Genomic DNA, 19,999 nt, shown 5'->3' on the forward strand with positions numbered 1-19,999 from the left:
ACACAAGAAGCAAATCAACGATAAAAAAAACAAAATTAGAGAAAGAATGGAAAGCCAGCTGATAATGTCAAAGAAATTCTTTCAACATTTCAAAATGGAATTTGAGGGGGAAAAATAAACAACTGGCAAGAGCCGTTGGTATATATGTCTTAAAAGTTTCTTAAACTGGAAATGTTGATAAGCGCTCTGATTTCAATGCAACAAAAAGGAGACGTAAGGCATTGAATTTAACCTCGAACTGTTCCTCTAGCTTTGTTTTGCCGATGCTCTGATCGTATTCCAACATCTCTGACAAGGTCTTGGGATAAGAGGCCGCGGCCATTGTGGTATCCCCGCATATAAGCGCTTCCAACAAGACGTCATAGACGAAGATATATTGTTCCTGCAAAAAAAGCAACGCAGTCATGGATGAGCGAAGGATAAACGCGTTTATCATATAAATGTCAGAAAAACAGGCGATTGGAACCGAAGCAATTAGCATTTCTTTGATAATTAACTTCTGTTTGTTTCTTAATGTTTCTGGAGATATATTTTTTTGCAAAATACGCTGGTCTTGCGTTTTATAAAAAAGACCCATATCGAAACCAAAGTAAAGATTCTTCTGGGAAATTTCTAAATGCAAATTTAATGTACCCAAAACTTTATTTCCATGCATATTGCCAAGTACTGGGCTTCTGGGAATGTCACGCAAATTAAAAATGTCAAAACAATCTTTGCTAGTTTTTTTAAACACGGTTAATTAACCTACATAAAAACGATTAAAGCCAGGTATGAAATATCAGTTCACATTAATTTCTTGTAAACGTTGATTTTAACCGGTTAATCCACATGCGAGACCACTTTACGACATAAGAGTTTGACATTAATTATTTACGTATATTGCCCGATTAGAAAGATAGTATCACCAATAAATAGATATTTTTTCATGGAAAATCAAAATTACTGAAAAAATCAATTATTTATGATTATTGATTTTAGCAGCCATTGAATTTGTGCTGAGACTGACCAGTGTCTGGACCATGTTGACCCGCTGTGTCCTCATTAACTGGACAAAGTTGTGGACGTCTATGATCCCCTCGTGCTTGGCCTGCTCAAGGTTGACGTCCACTGCTATGTACGTACCCGTCCTACCGACGCCAGCACTGGAAAACAACAAACACCGAACATTTTTTTTTACTTAATTATTTTAAGTATTTTAGTATTATTCTATAAATGTTTTCTGAACCAAAATTGTTATCGATCTTTACATCTTAGTGCAGTAGGTTTGGGCGTTAACTACTAAAACTAAATATTTTGCAATAATTAATTGTGAATATATAATAGAATATTCCTACGCGTACCTGCAGTGTACAATAGGCGGGCCGTTATTAAGGGGATCATAGGTGCGGATCTTTTGTCTCATCAACAGCAGGGAGTGTCCAAACTTAGGGACCCCATGGTCTGGCCAAGTGGTATAGTGGAACTGTTTGATGGTTCGATTTTCACCATCCTGTTTTAAAAGTAGCACGAAAATAATAGTAATGCATTCATTTTGGACCCTACACATGTATTTCCATAAATAACTTAGATAATTTCAAGGTTTTCCTTTTTCTGGTGACTTAAAAATAGTAAAACAACTTATTCTAAAAACCAATATACACTATTATATGAAGGATGCTTACTTTTTGTATATGGAATGTTCTTATTGAGAAATCTGGATGACTCTCAACCGAGACAAACTTGACTTTGATTCCAGCGTAATCTTTTGTCTCGTTAGGTTCCGGCCAATACTGCTCACATTTTTTCTGCAAATGAAATATATCACTTATATAGTAAGAAAGAAATTTACAATAAGTTATATTCATTTAAATTTGTTTGATTTGTAATTTCTTTACTTTTCCCGTCTCGGTGGGGTTGGTGAGCATTATAACCGTTCGGGACTTCTCTTGCCAGACCATTCTCCAAATGTCGTCCATTGTAGTTTTTGTAGGCCCTATGAATGGATACATGTAATAGCATACAATATCATCAAAATTATTGGAATACGTTTGAAATATCTATAACAATGCTAGGACACGATGACATATACCCTCGAACAAAATGGATTTTATCAATAAGTGATTTTGAAATAACTTCCTTCTTACCTTGAGCCGCAATGTAAGCTTTCGACCTTTTGTAGCCCTGAAAATATAAAAATAAAACATTTTGACGGTGTTGGTACACAACAATATTACTTCATATCTTCTAATATAAAAAAATCCACGTTAGGCCCCTTACCTCAATGTAGTTGGCATTGGTGTAGTCATCGTGTATATCTCCATGCACAGGCTTCAGTACCACGCGAGAGTGGTCATCTGAAATATCGACGAAACCAAATTACTAGTACTAAATAAAATTTGAGCAATCACAATAATTTACAACGCCGGAAAAACTTTACTCTTTGGATTTTAGACATTGGTTTGGCTTGACTTACATGCAATTATGTTTCCATAGCGATTTTTGTCTTTATTTTCTGGTTTCTTCGCAACTTCACAGCTAGCAGTTAAGCCTGCAGGAATCAGCTGGGGGAAAAATAACCAAATTATTATGAATAAGAGGTCCATAAATATTTTGGCCAAATATATATAAGTTTCATTCCTTTTTGGAGAGTTTTAATGTCTATATTGAGTTGAATGTATTCCAAGACCCTCACCCTGTACTCCCGTTTGAGGCCCTCCGCGTCGTTAATCTTGTTGGCCTTGACATAGTCCCACAAATCCTCGACCTTGACCGGAACTATGGTACAGAGACCTACATTACCGTAAACTGGTTCCGAGTCCCCGTCCGTACCAGAACTTGGTTCCAGCAGGGGCTCGATTTCTATATCATCTAAAAAATAAACAGAAACAGTGTTATCGATATATTTTTCTTAATCGTAACTACTCGGCTATTTCCGTAACCATCATTATCGGTGACGGAAAGGGGCGAATGTGATTCGATTGATATTCGTTTCTTAAATATATACAGAATGGGTTTACAAGAAATGTGATGATGTGACTAAAAAAAAAAAAATAATTTAATTTGTTGCTTGACTACAAATAAAGTGTGTATGATCGAAGCTTTTTATTCTAAGCTGTGAATAATAAAAGATTAATAGAATAAAGAAATTTCATAAAAAGCAACTACTGTTTTCGTAAAATGTTAATTTAAAGTTAAATCTTACAAATATATCCTGTGTGTAAACAAATGAACTAAGTTAAAATAATTAGATTAAAGCAAGTTCTTATAAAGCAAGACTAAAAATTTTTGCAATAAAATCAATCTATTAAGCAGCTACATTTGCAATGTGCAACACTATGCTTGGGCCTGTTTTCCTTCTTTTTTTTCTATTTTGTCATCTTTAGCAGTGTCATTTACAAACAAATTAGAAAAGCATTCCGGAACAACATTGATCTTCGCAACACATCAGAATGGGATTTTGTCTGCTTCAACTGATGAAACCTTCTCATGCTCTTAATCTCCCCGCTTCATTCACCTCTTTTAACACCCTTCTCCTTCACCCCCCCCCCCAACCCTATGCCCGCTATACAACCTCATGCAATGGATGATCCACAGATCCTGACAGAACAATGCATGCTGCTCATTTCTCAATCGTTTCGCACTCTGCCCTCTCCCCCGACACACTGTTTACTATGTGCCTGGCTTTGTTTTGCGCCTTCTGACCTTTGTGTGGATAATGTTATTGTGCATCTTGAACCCATGAAATGTTCTCCCAATGAATTACGAAATGACAGACACGTGAGAATCATTACCAACTCATCCACCTTAGACACTCACTGTGTATATATGCAAACAAGCCAACAATTTTGATTGCCTTCGTGAATCGTCTGCTGTTTTATAATTGTTTGCTCGGAAGTCGATTAGAAAAAAAAATCAAGAAGTTTTATTTTCCTGATTGCAGAACAATCAAGATTTTTTTGGCCGTGGTAATTACTTAAACAACTAATACTCTACATACATGAAGGTGCATATCGCTCCAATTTTTTTTTTATCCCAATCATTTCTTATCGGGTTCGGGGTGGGACTATTTACGCTCTGATTATAAAATCTCTTTGTTGCAGTGATTATTTTTTTTTTCTAAGAATAACCTTGAACAGTACATTTATCTAAACGTCCTTGATTAAGCAACAACGAATTTTTTTAAAGTTAAAAAAAGAAAGAAAGAAAAGCCCACTGTAACTGAAGTGACAATTTTCAAAAGGTGTCAGAACAACAGAATACAACAAATTTTCTCTCACCTTTTTTCAATGTTTTCAATAAACCAGCATGCATTGCAAAATGAAATCAAAAGGAACAATGAAGAACAATTTCACACAAGCAGTTCGGGAACTTTGAAAATATTGGTCGATAAAATCATTTATAGGGTAAAAACATGGCTGATAAATACACCTCCACATTATGAATACTTACTCCGATACCATTGTGCTAGTTCTAAAATTCACAAAACATTTGCTTTTATAGCTCTAGAAGTTTGTTAATATTTGAGTCTAGAGATAGGAAGGAAAAGATAGATAGGCATGTTGCGTAATAACATTGGTTTCTTACCGACGGGGGTGGACGGGGTGGAAGTATCCGGCTCTGGAATTATAGTGGGTCCAAAGTTTGGCATCTCCGCTTTTTCTCTTTCTGAGGCAATGTGGCGCTTTCTTTAAAACAAGATCACAGAAAATCGAATATTTTTAATGAAAAAGTTAATCACAAAATGAGATGGGAGGTTTGATCTAGTCGATGACGTTTATATAATAATGAACATTATAATGTACAAAATGATACCGTGACTTGAAAATCAATCAACAAGCTGTAATGGATTCAGGAATCGCTGACTGTTTGAATACATAATAAACTTTGTTTGAATTAACAAATTTTACCACAGATCCATATATTGTGAACCAAATTTTACTTGTATGCAAAAGATTTTCGCAAGGACATATCTTTCGCAAATATTTCTCACCGCAAATCAGCCATTAATGTCATAATTGTTCAAGAATTTAAATACAGAAATAATATAATTGCCAAAAAAATTACCCAGCGAACTTGTAGTTAATTGAAAAATAAAGTCATCGGAAAAAATAAACAGTTGCTTTACTGTAAATATATCTTCGTAGATCTTTTTTTTAAATGCGCCTTTGAAGAATTGTTTTAAGACATGATGTGAATTTTCTTTGCTTTGGGCTTTTTCTTGTATTGCACTATCATTACATAAAGCAGAGCGTGCATGTCTCACCTCCACAGGAAGAGGAACAGCGCAAACACAAGGATGAGCAAGATGAAGACGACGATGACAGCGACGATGACCGGCACGTGATTATTCTCGGGGGCCGTCGTCACTCGGCGCGCTACAAAAAACACAACAGAAGGAGGGAGAAATTAGATCTGCCTGTCACTGCAAATATCTCATAAAACATGCAGAGAAAAGTCAATTAATAAATTCACTTAATTGTTATGCCTTTTTTCGCATACTGAGGACCCCGGTGCTAACTGTGTCTGTCCCATATAAAGCATTCTTAAATGGAAGAGAATAAACTGTTTGGCTTGTTATCGGTCCCATGAGGGAAACGAGAGATGGCTGTGTGGCATATTAGATGACTGGTGTAATTGCAGTTTTGTCAAATGGCAAAGCTAGCTTGTTTAAGCTGCTTTGTTAAAATGAAGAAAAAGTCTTTAACTGAAACAATCCGAGATGAGATAATTGTTCTTGGAGCCCCAATAACAGGGCCAAAACTGATCCAGGCGTAAAGGCAGTTGATACGTTGGATGTCTGTGCATTCGCTCTGAATAAATCACTTTGCACTTACCCTCTTCGCTTAATGCTAGCGAAAACGACTTCTTTTCCATCTAAAAATGATACAAAAAAACAAATAACAATAGGATATTCCATTTTTACTAATCAAGAATCATCAGATTACTGCATGCAAAACTATCTTGTCACCCTCAATTCTATCACATATCGACTAATCTTCACAAATAGGAGCTTTAAGGCGGCCAATTATTGTCTTGCATCTGAAAGAGATTTATTCGCTGCCGATGCAATTCTTGTCACGTTTTCGGTAATTACACGAAAATTGCATTTATACTGACCGAAACATTCCCCTAAACAATAATCAGATTCCGTTTTATTGTTGTAACCTTTTCACTTTTGCTTGATACATCAGACCGGTGTAATCAACATGTCTTTCTTAAGCAATTTAACGCAGACGATTCGATACTGGCTGCGCTGATGATGTAATATTTTTAGCTTCAATGTGGTTGGGTATAATTTAACGCTTATTTTAGGAATAATGTGAGATATTTACGAGTTGTAATGTGGCTGGGAATAATAAAACACATATTTAAGAAATTATAAAAAAATAAATTTCTTACCCCGTCTGATATCGTGTAGGCCCCATACCAAATGGAGTAATCGCGGCGTGGCTCTAGGGGCGCGTTGTAGTACCCTTCATACGTCTTGTTGTCCCCGACAACAAAGGTGCGGTAGGGATGGTCACGTGGTAACTGTGCTGCAATATACACTCTGACGTCACGTTCTTTGGCTCCTTTATAATCCATTCTGACGTCACGGATGGCATCTTCAATGCCTCGTTTTGAAATTCGATAAGACTTTGCAGAAGAGGTTTCTTCCACAATGATTCGGTAGAAGCTGGTAGATAAATTGAAGAAATTTTCAGTATTTTATTTATAAATATGGTTAAAGTGGAAATTCACTCTTTTTCTATGTGAAAACAGATCTCTTTGGATGTCTTTAGATGATCAATTTACCTTATATTTTCGTCTTCCAGAGGCTGTAGAGATACAGTGATAGTAGTTGTCGATCGTTCTAAAATGACCGGAGCTGGGGGCTGAATGGGATCTATTTAGAACAGAAAAATTTATTTCAAATCAATCAGGCCAGATTGTGTTTTTAAGGGGAATTCGATCTTTCAGATCGTTACAGCATTCTGTACCTATGCTTTTTGTCCACACTCGAATGGACTTGACTGGGCCAGATCCCTGGTTTGTAGAGGCACTGATGCTGCAATTGAACAGGGTCCCACTCCGTAATCCGTTAATCGTTACTCGATTGGCAGTGCTGGGGACTATTTTCTTGTGGGACTTAGAATTTCTAGAAGCGCACTCAACCTGTAAAATGGTTCCAGCAATATAAATAAGGTTTGTGTAATAAATTTGATTGGATTTTTGGTTGAAAAATACGAGCATTTAAGCGTTTCCTGTACACAGAATTTACAAAAACTGTTTTGAAAAAAAAGTCCTTGAAAATAAGATATGTATATGCTCACCAAATACGATTGGATATTTCCATTGTTCATTGTTGGCTCAATCCACACTAGGGAAATAGAGTGGGCAGTTCGGGATTCGTTTTTAAAGGATGTCACTTCAGAGGGAACTAAAACAAAATTCACAAAAATGGTAATCTTTTATATCGCCCGTTTACTTTTCGTTCTAAACTCTGGGAGAGGGGTGTAATAGATTCATGTGATCTAAGAGTTATCTACAAGTTTGAATATTTCTTACCTCCTTCCGACGTAGAAACAGACAGAAGAGAGGAGTCTCCTTCTCCAGCGGAATTAACTGCCTTAATCTATAAAAATTGAGAAAAATCAAAATACTCGTAAAACATTCATTTGAAATAAAAACTAACATTGTAGTGAGTCTTTGTCAACTAAAGCCTTGCACCCACATTTCATATCCAAACAATATCTCATTCACATTACAAAAATCCTAAATCTATCTTTAAGAATTGTTTTATAATAATAAATAAGCTTTCAAAGATAAAGTTTGCTTAAACAGTTCTATAATAATGCATAGTTTTCATGCAGTAATACGGTATCGAATTAGACATTAAACTATATTTTCATTTTCTTATGTATAAAGTGTCTGTCAATTGTTGAAACGAGGAACGTGGAACCATCAGCTCTATAACACTGCAAAACAGAGGGGAGTCAAGGCTCCAGGATAATGTCTCTTGATAGAAAACACTGACAGTATTCAAACGCTTTTAAAAGTGTCTTGATTTGTTAATTACACATTTTAATCGTGTTATTACGATAAACAATAATTTTATAACTGACTGAAATTTTGACTAAAGTCTGAAATTGCTTCATGATTCTGACGCCAGGACTCAGACAATAACCTCTAAATTGTATTGTGTGTTAGATTCCAAATCTTCTATGGTATACTCCTTCGCACTGGACGTGGGCCGGATCTCTATCCCTCGGGGCTGCGCCATTTCCTTCCAGAACCCCTTCCACAGGACTATCCTGTAGGCCTTGATCTTGCTGGAGCTCCTTAATGGGGCGTCCCACGTGACCGTCAGAGAGGAACTCGTTCGCTCCAGCAACTTAAAGTTCCGAGGGGCGGCAGGTGCTACAGAAAGAATGGCACGGTCAGTGATAATGTGAGAGAAGATCTCTGCCATGTGCGTGATGCGCACAGGTGTTAAGGGGGGGAGGGATTCTTCTGTATGTTGGAACAAGGGTTAGTTTTTTTCATGCCAGAAAGATATTGCAGATCTCCAAAAAACATCTCAAAACCTGTCTACATTTGACAGAATGATTAGCAATTAAGATTTGGAGAAGAAACTTGGTAGATTTTTTAGAAACTATTTTCCTAGCTTGCGTATACATGTTTTACTTCAAACCTCTGTTACGATTAATGAAAATTGAAAAAATAGAATGTCACACGCATATAACTTTCTAACAAAATCTAACACTATCTTTATTTTTTTTTTGGGGGGGGGGGGGGGGGGGTTAGGGGGTACTAGTATTATATCTTTATGAGAAAAATCCCAGTCATTTGGAAGTTTATTATCGTACTTGTCTGTAAGGTAACGATGCACTTCTCCTCGGACTTAGGACTGAACATCTCCTGGCCGTTGGTGAAGCTCATGGTGACGCAGTACTCCGTGGCCGGGATCAGGTCAGGTATGACCGCGCTCTTGACGTTCTTGAGGTTCCCCGGGGTGTCCCCCGCCACCCTAATGGTGTTCCTCTGGCCGTAGTCTAAAGTTTTACTGTGCAGATCGATGTAATAGAGACTGATATTGTTGCAGTTCCATGTATCTTCGGGGGGATCCTGGACAAAGAAAAACAATTATCGTGCTCAATCGTTTTATATGAGATAATTGCTAAATAATTGATGTGCGCATTTTGTATATATTTCCACCGATGAATGACGTCATCAGACTGATTTCATTTTGAGTGAACGCGTTTTCTTCGTAACCAAATCAATTTTGAACCAATTCTTTTTAATTTCTTTATCTTATTTCTTCTTGTACGAATCTTCAGATTCTTTTGATTTGGTGGTTTTGTGTTTGTTAGAATCTAATTTTTTTTCATCGTTCAGACATCGGTGGTTGCTGTACAACAACTTCCATAAACAAGTTCAAAATGTTTTCATAACTATCTAATTTTCACATCAGCTAGATAAGAAAACCGAAAAATAAATGTGTATATAGATAGATAGCGCTTCTTTCAAGTGTAATAGAAAAACCTACCCTCCACATGACTATTAATTGTGTTTCTGGGAATGATGAATTGTATTCAAAGGAACTGGTAACGGATTCTATCAGTGGGGGCTGACTGGGCTCTACAAAATATACACTCGTTCAGGGCAAACACTGATTAGAACCGAAGATTAATCTCTCAAACATTATACAAACATTCAAACCAAATATCATTGCAATAGGTGCGTGTTACTCATCAAATAGACGTAACAAGCAGCTCACCCGCGCAGAGCGTGCGGAACTTCCTGACTGGTCCGGGGATTCCCTCCCCTCCCTCACCGTCCCTCCGGGTCGATATCCGCACCCCATAGTCCGTGTTGGGCTCCAGTTCCTCTAGTGTAAAGTTGCACTCCTTGCCACAGTTGAAGTGGGTCACGATGCCCGCCTTCTCCTCCCGGCCCAGACCGAGGGTGTTGAGCCAGATGCTGTACCACATGATGGGCGGCTCCCCCACGTCTCCGTTAGCCTTACTCCACGGCAGCCACGTGATTACCACCTCCCTCACCCCTGGTCCCTCTTTGGCAATCTTTGGGGGGTGAGACAATACAGGTAACTCTATGATAAAGAATGCACCAATAAAAACCATGATAGCGTTTTCTATGATTTGTATGATAATAGACCTTCTAGTATTTGTTGATTCAAAATGTTATTTAAAGCGATAATTATTGAGCTTGTAATAGCAACTTAAAGGAAAGCAAAACAGCTGATATTCTAAATTCAATAAACGAAAAAAACACTGAGCTAGATTCTGGAAGCGAAGCTTTATATTTAAAACTCATAAATATCAACATTGTTAGATCATATCAAACTGAGCCAAAGTAAAAAAAAATATTTCAATCTTCAATGACGGAACTTTACATTGGGTTCAAACAAACCAATTTTATCTTGTCTCTAAAGAATTTCCATGGTAAATGATAAATGAAAATGCACCTATTTTATCTACTTCAAATGAAAGGTGAAATAGAGAGGGGATAATTTAATCTAATTCAAAAGAAAATGGGTTACAAGGGTGAGAGGTTAAAATGTTTCGGGGGGGTGAGATACACACGGTAGACGTTGGCCTTGATGGTCTGAGACTTGGTCCCCGCCTGTCCCCTTGCTGTGCACGTGACCATCTCCTCCGCCTTCACACTGTCCACCTTCCACACGTTGTACCTGGTGTACAGGTAAGGATTCAACTCCTTGGACTGTAGCCGCTCCACCTTCCGGTCCGCCGGGAATCCCTCTAGGAGGATCTCTTCCGGTTTTGGGGTTGGGAACGCGGTGACGGTGCAGTTAAAAATGGCCGGCTGGCCGGGGTTCACTTTGTCGTTGTTAAAGTATATGATTTCAGGGGGAGTAACTGTGTCAAATTAAAGGTTTATAATTGATTTTCATTAACACCACATATCGGTGTATAGTTTTAAATGTATAGAAAGTTGAATTTAAAAATTGATACATGTATTCATATCAACCATTTGTTAATGTAAAATTGTTATGGAAAATTAATTAGAAAATTCTATTAGAATTTACTGTTCTGGTCTTTAACGATAATGAAAACTGCATTAATAGATTTACAGAGGCGATTTGTTTATCTGCCGTGTTTGATGTTTTGTACTGGAGATGTAATCTTCCAATGAAATTCAAACATAATACGCGCTCTTAGTCTCAATGACTGAAGACTGATAATGAAAAATGCCGTATTTCAATTATTCCTTCACAAAGTTGATAAAGTTGTCTGTTAGAAACAGTGTTGCATAACAAAAATCAAATTAAATATTCCTCGTGGAGGATGTGCTTCAATATTTTCCACAGACGCAGTTCAAACAATCTGTTGCTATGTCAATAACGCGGCTCTCCTATCTAACACACAGCGCTGATAGGCTGCCCTGAACACATGCCAAGTCGGGGTTTTTTTTTTTTCCAAAAAAAAATTTTTTTGGTACAAAAAATAATTAAAAAAGATTTGATAAGGGAAATTTTGGAAGAAGTGCGGGGTTACCTGCTTGGCAAAATGGCGGATTGAAGTAGCCATCCTTGCATTCGCACTTGTCAGTAGGTCCTGTGTAGCGATTGCAGTGGAGTGAGTTTTTGCAGAAGCAGGTTTTGGTACAGTCCCAGCCATATTTATTAGTTGGGCATGCCGTAGCTAAAAAAGATTCAAACCATAACCACTCACTAACAAGCTATGAACAGCCAAAAAAAAAATTGTAGTGAGCACGTTTGAACAAATTGGGTACTGGTAATACTGATGAATCTAATATACCAAAATGAACTCTGCATGATTCGCTGATGTTGCAGTTTCTTAATATTGACTAATTCAAGCAGCTTTTAATGAAAAACAGTAGACTTGTCAATATCACTTCGTTCATACACATTTTATTATCTGAGTAGTCGTTAAAAAACCGAAAACATCATCTATCTACAGAAATTGCCTCTATTTTACTAAAAGCAACGCCGATATTATTTCTTGTTAAGAGAATATATAAAAAATGAATGTCATTTTATTAATAACTGACTTTCAAACATGAAGAAGTTGATGTAGTTTTCTAAATTGCATTTTTCTATAGTATAAAAAAACCACAAGAAGACTTCTACTTGTAATCAACAGCACCACAGCTACAATCCAATCCAGAAGGAGCCTTTTTGCCAAGTTTTATGCGAAACGTGCGTGCCATGTTGTAAAAATGAACAAAATGATGTAATATTTTGAAATCATCTCGCTAGATGTGGATGCAGTTTAATACGATATTGATAAATCATAATTTGCAATGGAATTTATGGCAAAGATAGAGCTGCAACAACTATGTAGAAAATGCGGCGGAAGGCGGTGTCTTTCACATCTTCTACATCATCTTCTGGTGCTCTGTTGTTATAAAAGCTGTCGATATTATATTGCACATCCATTCATTTTTATTTTCAGGTTTTGGAAGTGGGTCGCTTTCGCTGTTGTCGTTTTTTTTAAAAGGTTTTTCTTATTGTTTGTTGGATTTTGCTAGACGTAAATTTAAATTTTTGATTTTTTTTTTTTGGTTCAGCGTTTATGATTTAATAGACGTTCTTCAAGGGTGTTCTCTGACCAGACCGTTCTCTTCTCAGATAATGATTTTGGCATTTGTTGGCAAACTATTAAACATCTATCCTAAACAATAAGCAAACTATACAGGCTTTCTCTGCCAAGAGTCGTGAAAATCTGTCATACACCGAGAGAGTGCGTTACACAAGATTCAAAAACGAATTCGTGATAAAATAGCATTCTCAGATAATTCTCTAAGCAAAAAAAAACAAAAAAAACAAAAATTTTCCATCTGAAAGACGTTTCCTATAACCCAAAAGAAACAGATTCCATGCTTTTAAATGTCTCAGATAATTTGTTCTTCACTCTTCACTCCTGAAACATTCATATTGCCTTTCATCCAAAAGCATGTGGTCTTTGTCTTAAAAAAAAATCTCCCCTTACACGTAACATCACGTCTCTCTGAAGTTAAATGTTCTTAGAAAATTGTCCGTATGATTGAGTGTGACACTTCGGAAGTTTCTGGGTAAAAGACCGAGATATTGCGTGCATGCAGTATAAAGGTTATGAAAAAGGCCAAGGACTTACGAGTCTGACAGTTATAGCCTTCCCATCCCTGTGCGCAGCCGCTGGAGCAGATTCCTAGGATACTGTCACATGCCTCACTGATGTCTGCGCAGTGGCATTCCTGTTCACAATTCGGTCCGAATCGCCATGTTGGACAATCTAAAACCAAAATCAGGATTAACGTTAAGATGAATTAAATACTACAGTAGTACTCATAATTACCATTCTGGCAAACGTCGTCCATTATGGATTCAAAAATAAAATCTGACATGTATGACCTGGAGAATGATATCAAATTCGTAATAATCATGACCAGATCAGGAGGGAAAACATCATGACCAAATCAAAGAATCATACTTCAAAGAGAACACCGATTGAAAATAGACAATTTTCATGTCAGTTAATTCAAAGATATCACGGAAAATATCAAACTTCATGGGCAACAAAATGACGCGTGGAAAAAAAAATGGAGATGTTCCTTAATTCAGACATCATAAAATCTAAATAAAGTCTATTAAATGTCAGATGTTTTCTCCCTTCCGAGATAAAAGAAAAGTTTTTACTATGAACGCGAGAGACATGTCTTGAGGCACGTATACAAAAAGTATCTTCCTCCGATGGTAGCGATTATAACGACCGTTGATAGATGTGACCAGATAAAATGTCATTGAGTGAGGCTCTTAGAATATTGATTACTCTGTTGGTCGGCTTTTCAATGCTTCGAGACAGACTTTAATCAAAATAATTCCTATCAATATGTTGATAATCATACAATTATTAAGTCACTTGTATTTTTTTCATGCATGCAGATTGCAGATGAACTAAATGTTATGGTACATGTAGCGCCTTTTATTAAAATTTTTCGAACACTGTTATTTTAAAAAAAAATCGTCACAAAAACCGTTACATTTTCAAAATTTAGAACCACTTAATAAGTTTTCAAATAAATCCTAAATTTCTCAGAGAAAACCCTTTTTTCAAAGCTAATCAATGTCATGAACATTCTTTCGCTCGATATTTTTTGACTGCCAATTAATTCCGTGAGGATGCATATTTATTGCAGCTATATTTTTTTTCTTTTTCAGCAAATGCAACATAAAAAAAGATGCTGTTATCTTAATTCTTTTTTATCTACCCTCAATAAATGTTTCCCTTTGTTTGTTTCTCAGTTTAAATGCAAATTAAATTACATCATTCATGATAAACGAGTTTAGGAGCTTTCTATCAAATTCAGTGCACTTTCCAGTGTCGTAAATTTCTGGGCTTTCAAGGGAAAAAAACGGTACAGTATCAATGTATTCTAATAAAAAAAAGCAAATGAAAATACGATACAATAATCTGCAGCTCTGGTGTGTATTCTCTTTGGGCTTCTCATACTTTGTGAGAAAGGTCATTCATGTAATAATATGAATTCGTGAACTGATTTCTCTCGTGGCATTTGCGGGGTGGTCTAATCATTAAATGATAACTATACACGTGAAGCTGCGTTTTAGATACAGAATTTTGATGACTAAAAGAGAAAGGGCTATCATATATTGGTCTACTTCCAGGCAGCTGCCCAAAATGCTCTTGAGTTAAACGACATTGGCTCCGGTTTACAAAATTGCATCCGATACCAAAGAAGTATTTGTACGAGAGCCCAAAATAGTTAAGCTGACTCGATTAGGGTGATTCACGCCACTCTATGAGTGATGGGTGTATTAATTTTCACATCCAAGGCCAATGGAATTGAAAAGATTCGCACAAAACAAATGTTCATATTGAATATTTGATAAGTACTCTATTGTTTCCCCAAAAACATTCAATAGAAAATATTTTCATAAATTGATTAACTGCGAAAATCCAACCTATTTTAAATGACTTTTCCCAGTAATTGGAACCTATGCTACATTTTTAATTGTATTGCAATGAGTTTTTGACATAAAATTTCAATTTATTATATATTTTTTCACACAATGTGATACTAGTCGTGAATACAAGTAAGTGTTACGCGTTCCTGCTTCTTCATGCCAAAGTGGCATTACAATTGTGACAGTATCTCATTATGATTTTAGATAAAGTTATATCGTGCTTTTATTACACTACACGATCAAAAAACTGCAAAACGAATGCGCATTACAGGGAATATGGTATACTCAAATTAATGAAATTGAACATTTTTTTAATCAGTTTTGCAAATTTATGCTTCGAAAAATACCTATGTATTTTGTTACTTCTACATTACACAATAGATAAGAAGTTATCTATTAATAATAATAGATAAGAAGTTAACAAAATTTACACTGTTTTAATCAGTAGAATAATAGAGCTGTAATCGTGACAATTAAGCCATATCATATTCCTTTGCCAGTTTTGCAGATACATTGCTACAGTGTATTTTAGTAAGTTGTTGTCGTTGCTGTGACTAGTATTTTTAGTTGTGGTTTGGATAAGTTGTGTGCTAAACAGTGCACCACCAACTAATGCAAAATAATTGAGGCTCATGTCGTAATTAACTACTGTATGCTTCCTAACAATTTAGTTGTGTTGTTTACTGTTTAGCGACAACTCGTTGTAACTACACCGTCGCATACTGCAGTTGTTGGTGTTGCTCACTGTGTAGTGACAACTTGCTGTGCATACTACGGCCCTTGATGCAGTTGTAGATGGTGCTTATGTTGTAACAAACTCTGTTGTGTTTCTTTAAGCTTTTTAATTATGTCCATAATGTCAACTTGTTGTGAATACGCCACAAATTACTATAGTTCATGATGTTGTTGAATTGATTATGGCAACTTAACAGTGTATTGTTAAGTTGCCATAATCTAGTTGATTACTTTGTAGTGACTACATTACAACTTACTCCAGTTGTTGATGTTGTTATCATTGTGGTTTAATGTTGGATTCCTTATGATATAGATGCATTGTTTACCCAGTAATGACAAATTGTTTAGAATACCCTACCACTTACTACAGTTGTTGATGTTGTTTTAACTTTGGTAGTGTTGAATGTGTTCCTTGTGAATTAGTTATGCTTGTTGATTACTACATATAGCCTATATACTGACAACTTAAAATGCACATTACACACCCACTTACTGCAGTTACCGATGATGGTGTTGGAGGTAAACCTTATACAAATGTATTAGAATTGTTCCTTGTGGTTATCTTGTTATTTGTGAAATGACCTCTTGGCAAGTTGCTGTGCGCAAAGACCCCCACTTACCTGCAGCTGTAGATGACAACTTGACAACTTGTTATACAAAGACCCCCACTTACTGCAGTTAATGATGTTGGTGTTGAAAAAATAAACATTCTAGAGGTTTGGTTATGATGTTAACTGTGTAATGACTCTTGTTGTTCATACAACCCCTCCCCCTCCACTTACTGCAGTTGTTGATGTTGTTTTTGGTGTTACTTATTGTTGTGTTCTGTTTGATTGAGATGTGTTGTACTGACAACTTGTTGTTCATTCTCCCCCACTTACTGCAGTTGTTGATGTTTTTAATGTGACTTATTGTTGTGTTATGTTTGATTTAGATATGTCGTTCTGACAACTTGTTGTTCGTACATCCCCACTTACTGCAGTTGTTGATGTTACAGTGCTCCCAGCGTTTGTTCTTGTCCGTCGTGTAACACCAAGGTCTGGCGGCGTCCTTTGTTGTCCGGCAGAAGTTGTCCGGCAGTCTCCGGTCGGGGAAGTCCTGTCCGTTGTAGGAGTGCCGGTGGGGGTCCTGGGTGTCCCAGCGTTGACAAGTAAACAGGCTGTCGGTCACTGACTTGGTCCCCATGTAACTCCGCGCCCGCCCATTGTAAAAACAGTTGTTGTCTACAAGGTTCAAAGTTAACTTCTGTACTTCACACATTATAAAAAATCATAAGTATATAAGTAACTAACCTGAATTTAATTGAATTGAAAGTGTTTAATTCTATGTATAATATACAATAAGTTTATACACAATTTTGAGCATTTCACATTTGAAATAATCTTAGATGGAATAGTCACAAAAACCCATCATGATTATTTTGAAAATAACATATTTGAGCAAATGTAAAACAGTTATAGAGTATATGTTTCAGAAAATAAATGGCCAATAACCATGACATTGAACTCCTTACTTATTACACTAACCCTCAAAACCCAAATTATCTATATATACTAGTAGTTGAAAACCAATTATAAATACCGGTATTGTTACCGTACTTACCTAACCGTATCTTCACATTCACATAAAACGATATGTATATGTATTGAATTAATGAATTGTTCGACCATATAGCCTTTTTATTTTATTTCTTTAACAAATCATGTTTATTTCTGAAATTCAAAATTTCATTTCAATGTATTTGCTACACCTACAACAGCGGTATTGGTGTACATTCATAGAATATATACAATCACATCTGGTTTACCTAATTGCACGTATTATCTGGTGAGTAGTTTTTGTGTGACGGTGCTATATTTAGAAGCAGCACTTCGCAACCCATCTTTTGTGTCACTACTGATGTACTATCGTAATAAACGATGACATTTGGTGTATACAAACCCGATTCACCAGCCTAAACACAGCAGGTTGCATTTGTACGGATTTTGTCTGTTTGGCTAATTGTGCGCATCTCTCTCCAAGATAAATTGTTTTGCTTGTTTGATTTACATCACTTCTCAGGTAATTTCTTTAAAAAAACAAGTGTAGGTTGCTTTTCAGATTTTTCAAATTAACTTGAACCTTGAAATTTACTTCGTGTTCGCCAATGACCAAAGTCCCGTAAAGTGAACCTTTGGCTTCTATCAATGAACCTTTTTCTTTGCTTACCTAGACCCTTGCTCTCTCATATGTACATGTTGTTTTTATTTGATTTATTATAAACGATATGGCCAAAGAGAAACAAGAGAGACGGACAAACCAAAACAACGCCGCCCTATATACGAGACGTAAAAACAAATGAATAACCTTAGTACTACAGCGCACATAGTACACACCTAATTGACAGCCCTCTCCCCAGAATCCATTAGCACATTCGTCACGTGGACATCGTCCTGTCTTCTTGTCACAGACTCGGTTTCTATAGCAACGACAGGTAAACAAACAGCGGTATCCAAACGTCCCGTCTTTGCACTCTCTTTGTAAAGCTTCTAAATCTGAAAAAGTTAGAAAAAATAATAACTTAAAGTCATAATTTCAAAATTTCTAGCAAAATGTTATTTTTATAATTCAATGAAAATGTTTTAGGCTACATCAACAAGAAGGGCGGTTAATCGTTTGCTAGAATGTTTTTACTTGTGTACTATACATGCATGCATGTAGAACCTGTCTTGTTTACCTTAGATATTATTGATGGTTAGCTTATATCTAAAAGCAAAGCGGTAATTTTTCTAGGCCTCTAGGTCAGCTTTTATCAACAAATATCCAAGCTCTATTCTGATTAACATGAATGGATAGAAACACGTTTTATATACGCATGTTATATACATGTGTAAAAATAAAGGCAAATTTCTCAACCTGTTTATCCGTAATCCTAACTAATTGTTAAACTTCGGGTGATGAAAGTCTAAAACGAGATCTTTGTGAATACCTAACCATTTTGCACTTTTCATTTATCTAGGAAATGTTCTTATCTTTTTTTTTTCTTCCCCTCTTGAAGCAAACAATTTCTCTTGGTCTCGTTGATTCTATTTCCAGGATTTCGCTTCATTTTTTTTTTATTTTGCCTACGACCTGTAACGTCCTCCCTTACATCTGTTCGACACAGCGTTTAATGTTTCCTCTGATATCTAACATTTACATATTTCAAACTCTCATGCCTCCGTTAATCTCTTCCCTTATTGACATATTTGCTGGGGCCGCATCCTCGGTGTTGGTTATGCTCGAAATGAATTCCAATCACGCAATACCCGATGCAGCGTTGTAAATAGCAAAAGGGGCGCCTGTACTTGAAAATGCAATTCTGTGAAATTTAACGATGTTTCAAAGCGATTTATTAAGTTACAAACGAAGGACTCAATACGCCCAGATCACAATATCAACCAACGACCAAAAAAAATTTTTGACGGCTTTCTACAACCAGTTCGAATTCCCTTAAGCAGACGATTCGGTTGTTTTTCAAAGTATTTTATGGAAGAGGAGCTTGAGAAACGAAGCATTATTTTCATAATTATGCTTTTAAAAATGCCACCTCTCGTGACCACGCGTTTTCTTGCTTGATTTTATTGCTCTTTAAATGCGCGTTAATTCTCATCAGAGACTGTGAGGAACTAAGGAACTCAAAGTAAGAGGAAAGAAATATCAGTAACTGACACTAAGATTGTCTTGTTCAAGTACTGTACGAGACGGCATCCCTTAGTGTAGATGATCTTGCGGCATCCTTTAGCGTTGATGATGGAGCTAGAAATTGTCTTTCCGAGTCAACGGAATCTATCACGCTATATCTTGAATACTTTTGCATGAAAAACTCATTTCTATCACTTTTTAAATACATGAAGGAGAAGAAACCCCATTAATCTGCCTGAATTTTTAACACTCCTCCAGTGTGGTTATCGATAAGATGTCTTTTCTAGTATTTTCTCTAAATGTGCTTTGTTACTCTGGGGCACTTTTGACATTTTACCGTATTTTTAGACATTATAACAAATACACTTGCGGGAAAAGATGATTGCACGTGTATCATTAGCCGGATATTGGGTAGACACCTCCAAATTTTATGATTTTATGTTTATTAATGTGTGTCAGGGATGCTTCTGTTTTTCTTCAGACTTTGTTTTTTTAACTTCGTTGGCTTATCTTTGCAAAGTTCTTCATGTTCAAATTGCGTTTATATATGTACCACACTTTTTCTGCACCCCAATATGGTGGACCATGTACTCAAGGGAAATCATTAACACGGACTGTCACTTCTGGTTCAGAAAAAGATCAGTTTCACGTCCGCTGGAGACCGATCCAACA

General features: G+C 36.4%; 1 protein-coding gene across 8 annotated transcripts in view; it reads right to left on the reverse strand.

Annotated features, from left to right (window-relative positions):
- Positions 1 to 19,999, reverse strand: part of LOC105344808 (receptor-type tyrosine-protein phosphatase kappa) — a 31,098-nt gene that overhangs the window by 3,610 nt on the left and 7,489 nt on the right. The window contains exons 2-28 of one of the 8 annotated variants that reach the window (XM_066066817.1): positions 18,040 to 18,198; positions 16,642 to 16,887; positions 13,101 to 13,238; positions 11,499 to 11,645; positions 10,566 to 10,859; positions 9,740 to 10,072; positions 9,509 to 9,600; positions 8,829 to 9,087; positions 8,147 to 8,379; positions 7,528 to 7,594; positions 7,293 to 7,399; positions 6,960 to 7,134; positions 6,775 to 6,865; positions 6,379 to 6,655; positions 5,814 to 5,853; positions 5,243 to 5,354; positions 4,564 to 4,664; positions 4,429 to 4,449; positions 2,672 to 2,754; positions 2,453 to 2,540; positions 2,257 to 2,333; positions 2,124 to 2,160; positions 1,875 to 1,972; positions 1,662 to 1,784; positions 1,341 to 1,489; positions 1,007 to 1,142; positions 233 to 382 (exon numbers count right to left, since the gene is read on the reverse strand). In XM_066066817.1, the coding sequence (XP_065922889.1) occupies positions 233 to 382; positions 1,007 to 1,142; positions 1,341 to 1,489; positions 1,662 to 1,784; positions 1,875 to 1,972; positions 2,124 to 2,160; positions 2,257 to 2,333; positions 2,453 to 2,540; positions 2,672 to 2,754; positions 4,429 to 4,449; positions 4,564 to 4,664; positions 5,243 to 5,354; positions 5,814 to 5,853; positions 6,379 to 6,655; positions 6,775 to 6,865; positions 6,960 to 7,134; positions 7,293 to 7,399; positions 7,528 to 7,594; positions 8,147 to 8,379; positions 8,829 to 9,087; positions 9,509 to 9,600; positions 9,740 to 10,072; positions 10,566 to 10,859; positions 11,499 to 11,645; positions 13,101 to 13,238; positions 16,642 to 16,887; positions 18,040 to 18,198 (3,833 nt within the window). Of the gene's footprint in view, positions 1 to 232; positions 383 to 1,006; positions 1,143 to 1,340; positions 1,490 to 1,661; positions 1,785 to 1,874; positions 1,973 to 2,123; positions 2,161 to 2,256; positions 2,334 to 2,452; positions 2,541 to 2,671; positions 2,848 to 4,428; positions 4,450 to 4,563; positions 4,665 to 5,242; positions 5,355 to 5,813; positions 5,854 to 6,378; positions 6,656 to 6,774; positions 6,866 to 6,959; positions 7,135 to 7,292; positions 7,400 to 7,527; positions 7,595 to 8,146; positions 8,380 to 8,828; positions 9,088 to 9,508; positions 9,601 to 9,739; positions 10,073 to 10,565; positions 10,860 to 11,498; positions 11,646 to 13,100; positions 13,239 to 16,641; positions 16,888 to 18,039; positions 18,199 to 19,999 lie in introns of all 8 variants that reach the window. The other 7 variants (XM_020073898.3, XM_011452695.4, XM_011452698.4 and 4 more) reach the window with 7 other exon arrangements.

Source organism: Magallana gigas, chromosome 7 (genome assembly GCF_963853765.1).
Source record: "Magallana gigas chromosome 7, xbMagGiga1.1, whole genome shotgun sequence".
Classification (NCBI taxonomy): domain Eukaryota; kingdom Metazoa; phylum Mollusca; class Bivalvia; order Ostreida; family Ostreidae; genus Magallana; species Magallana gigas.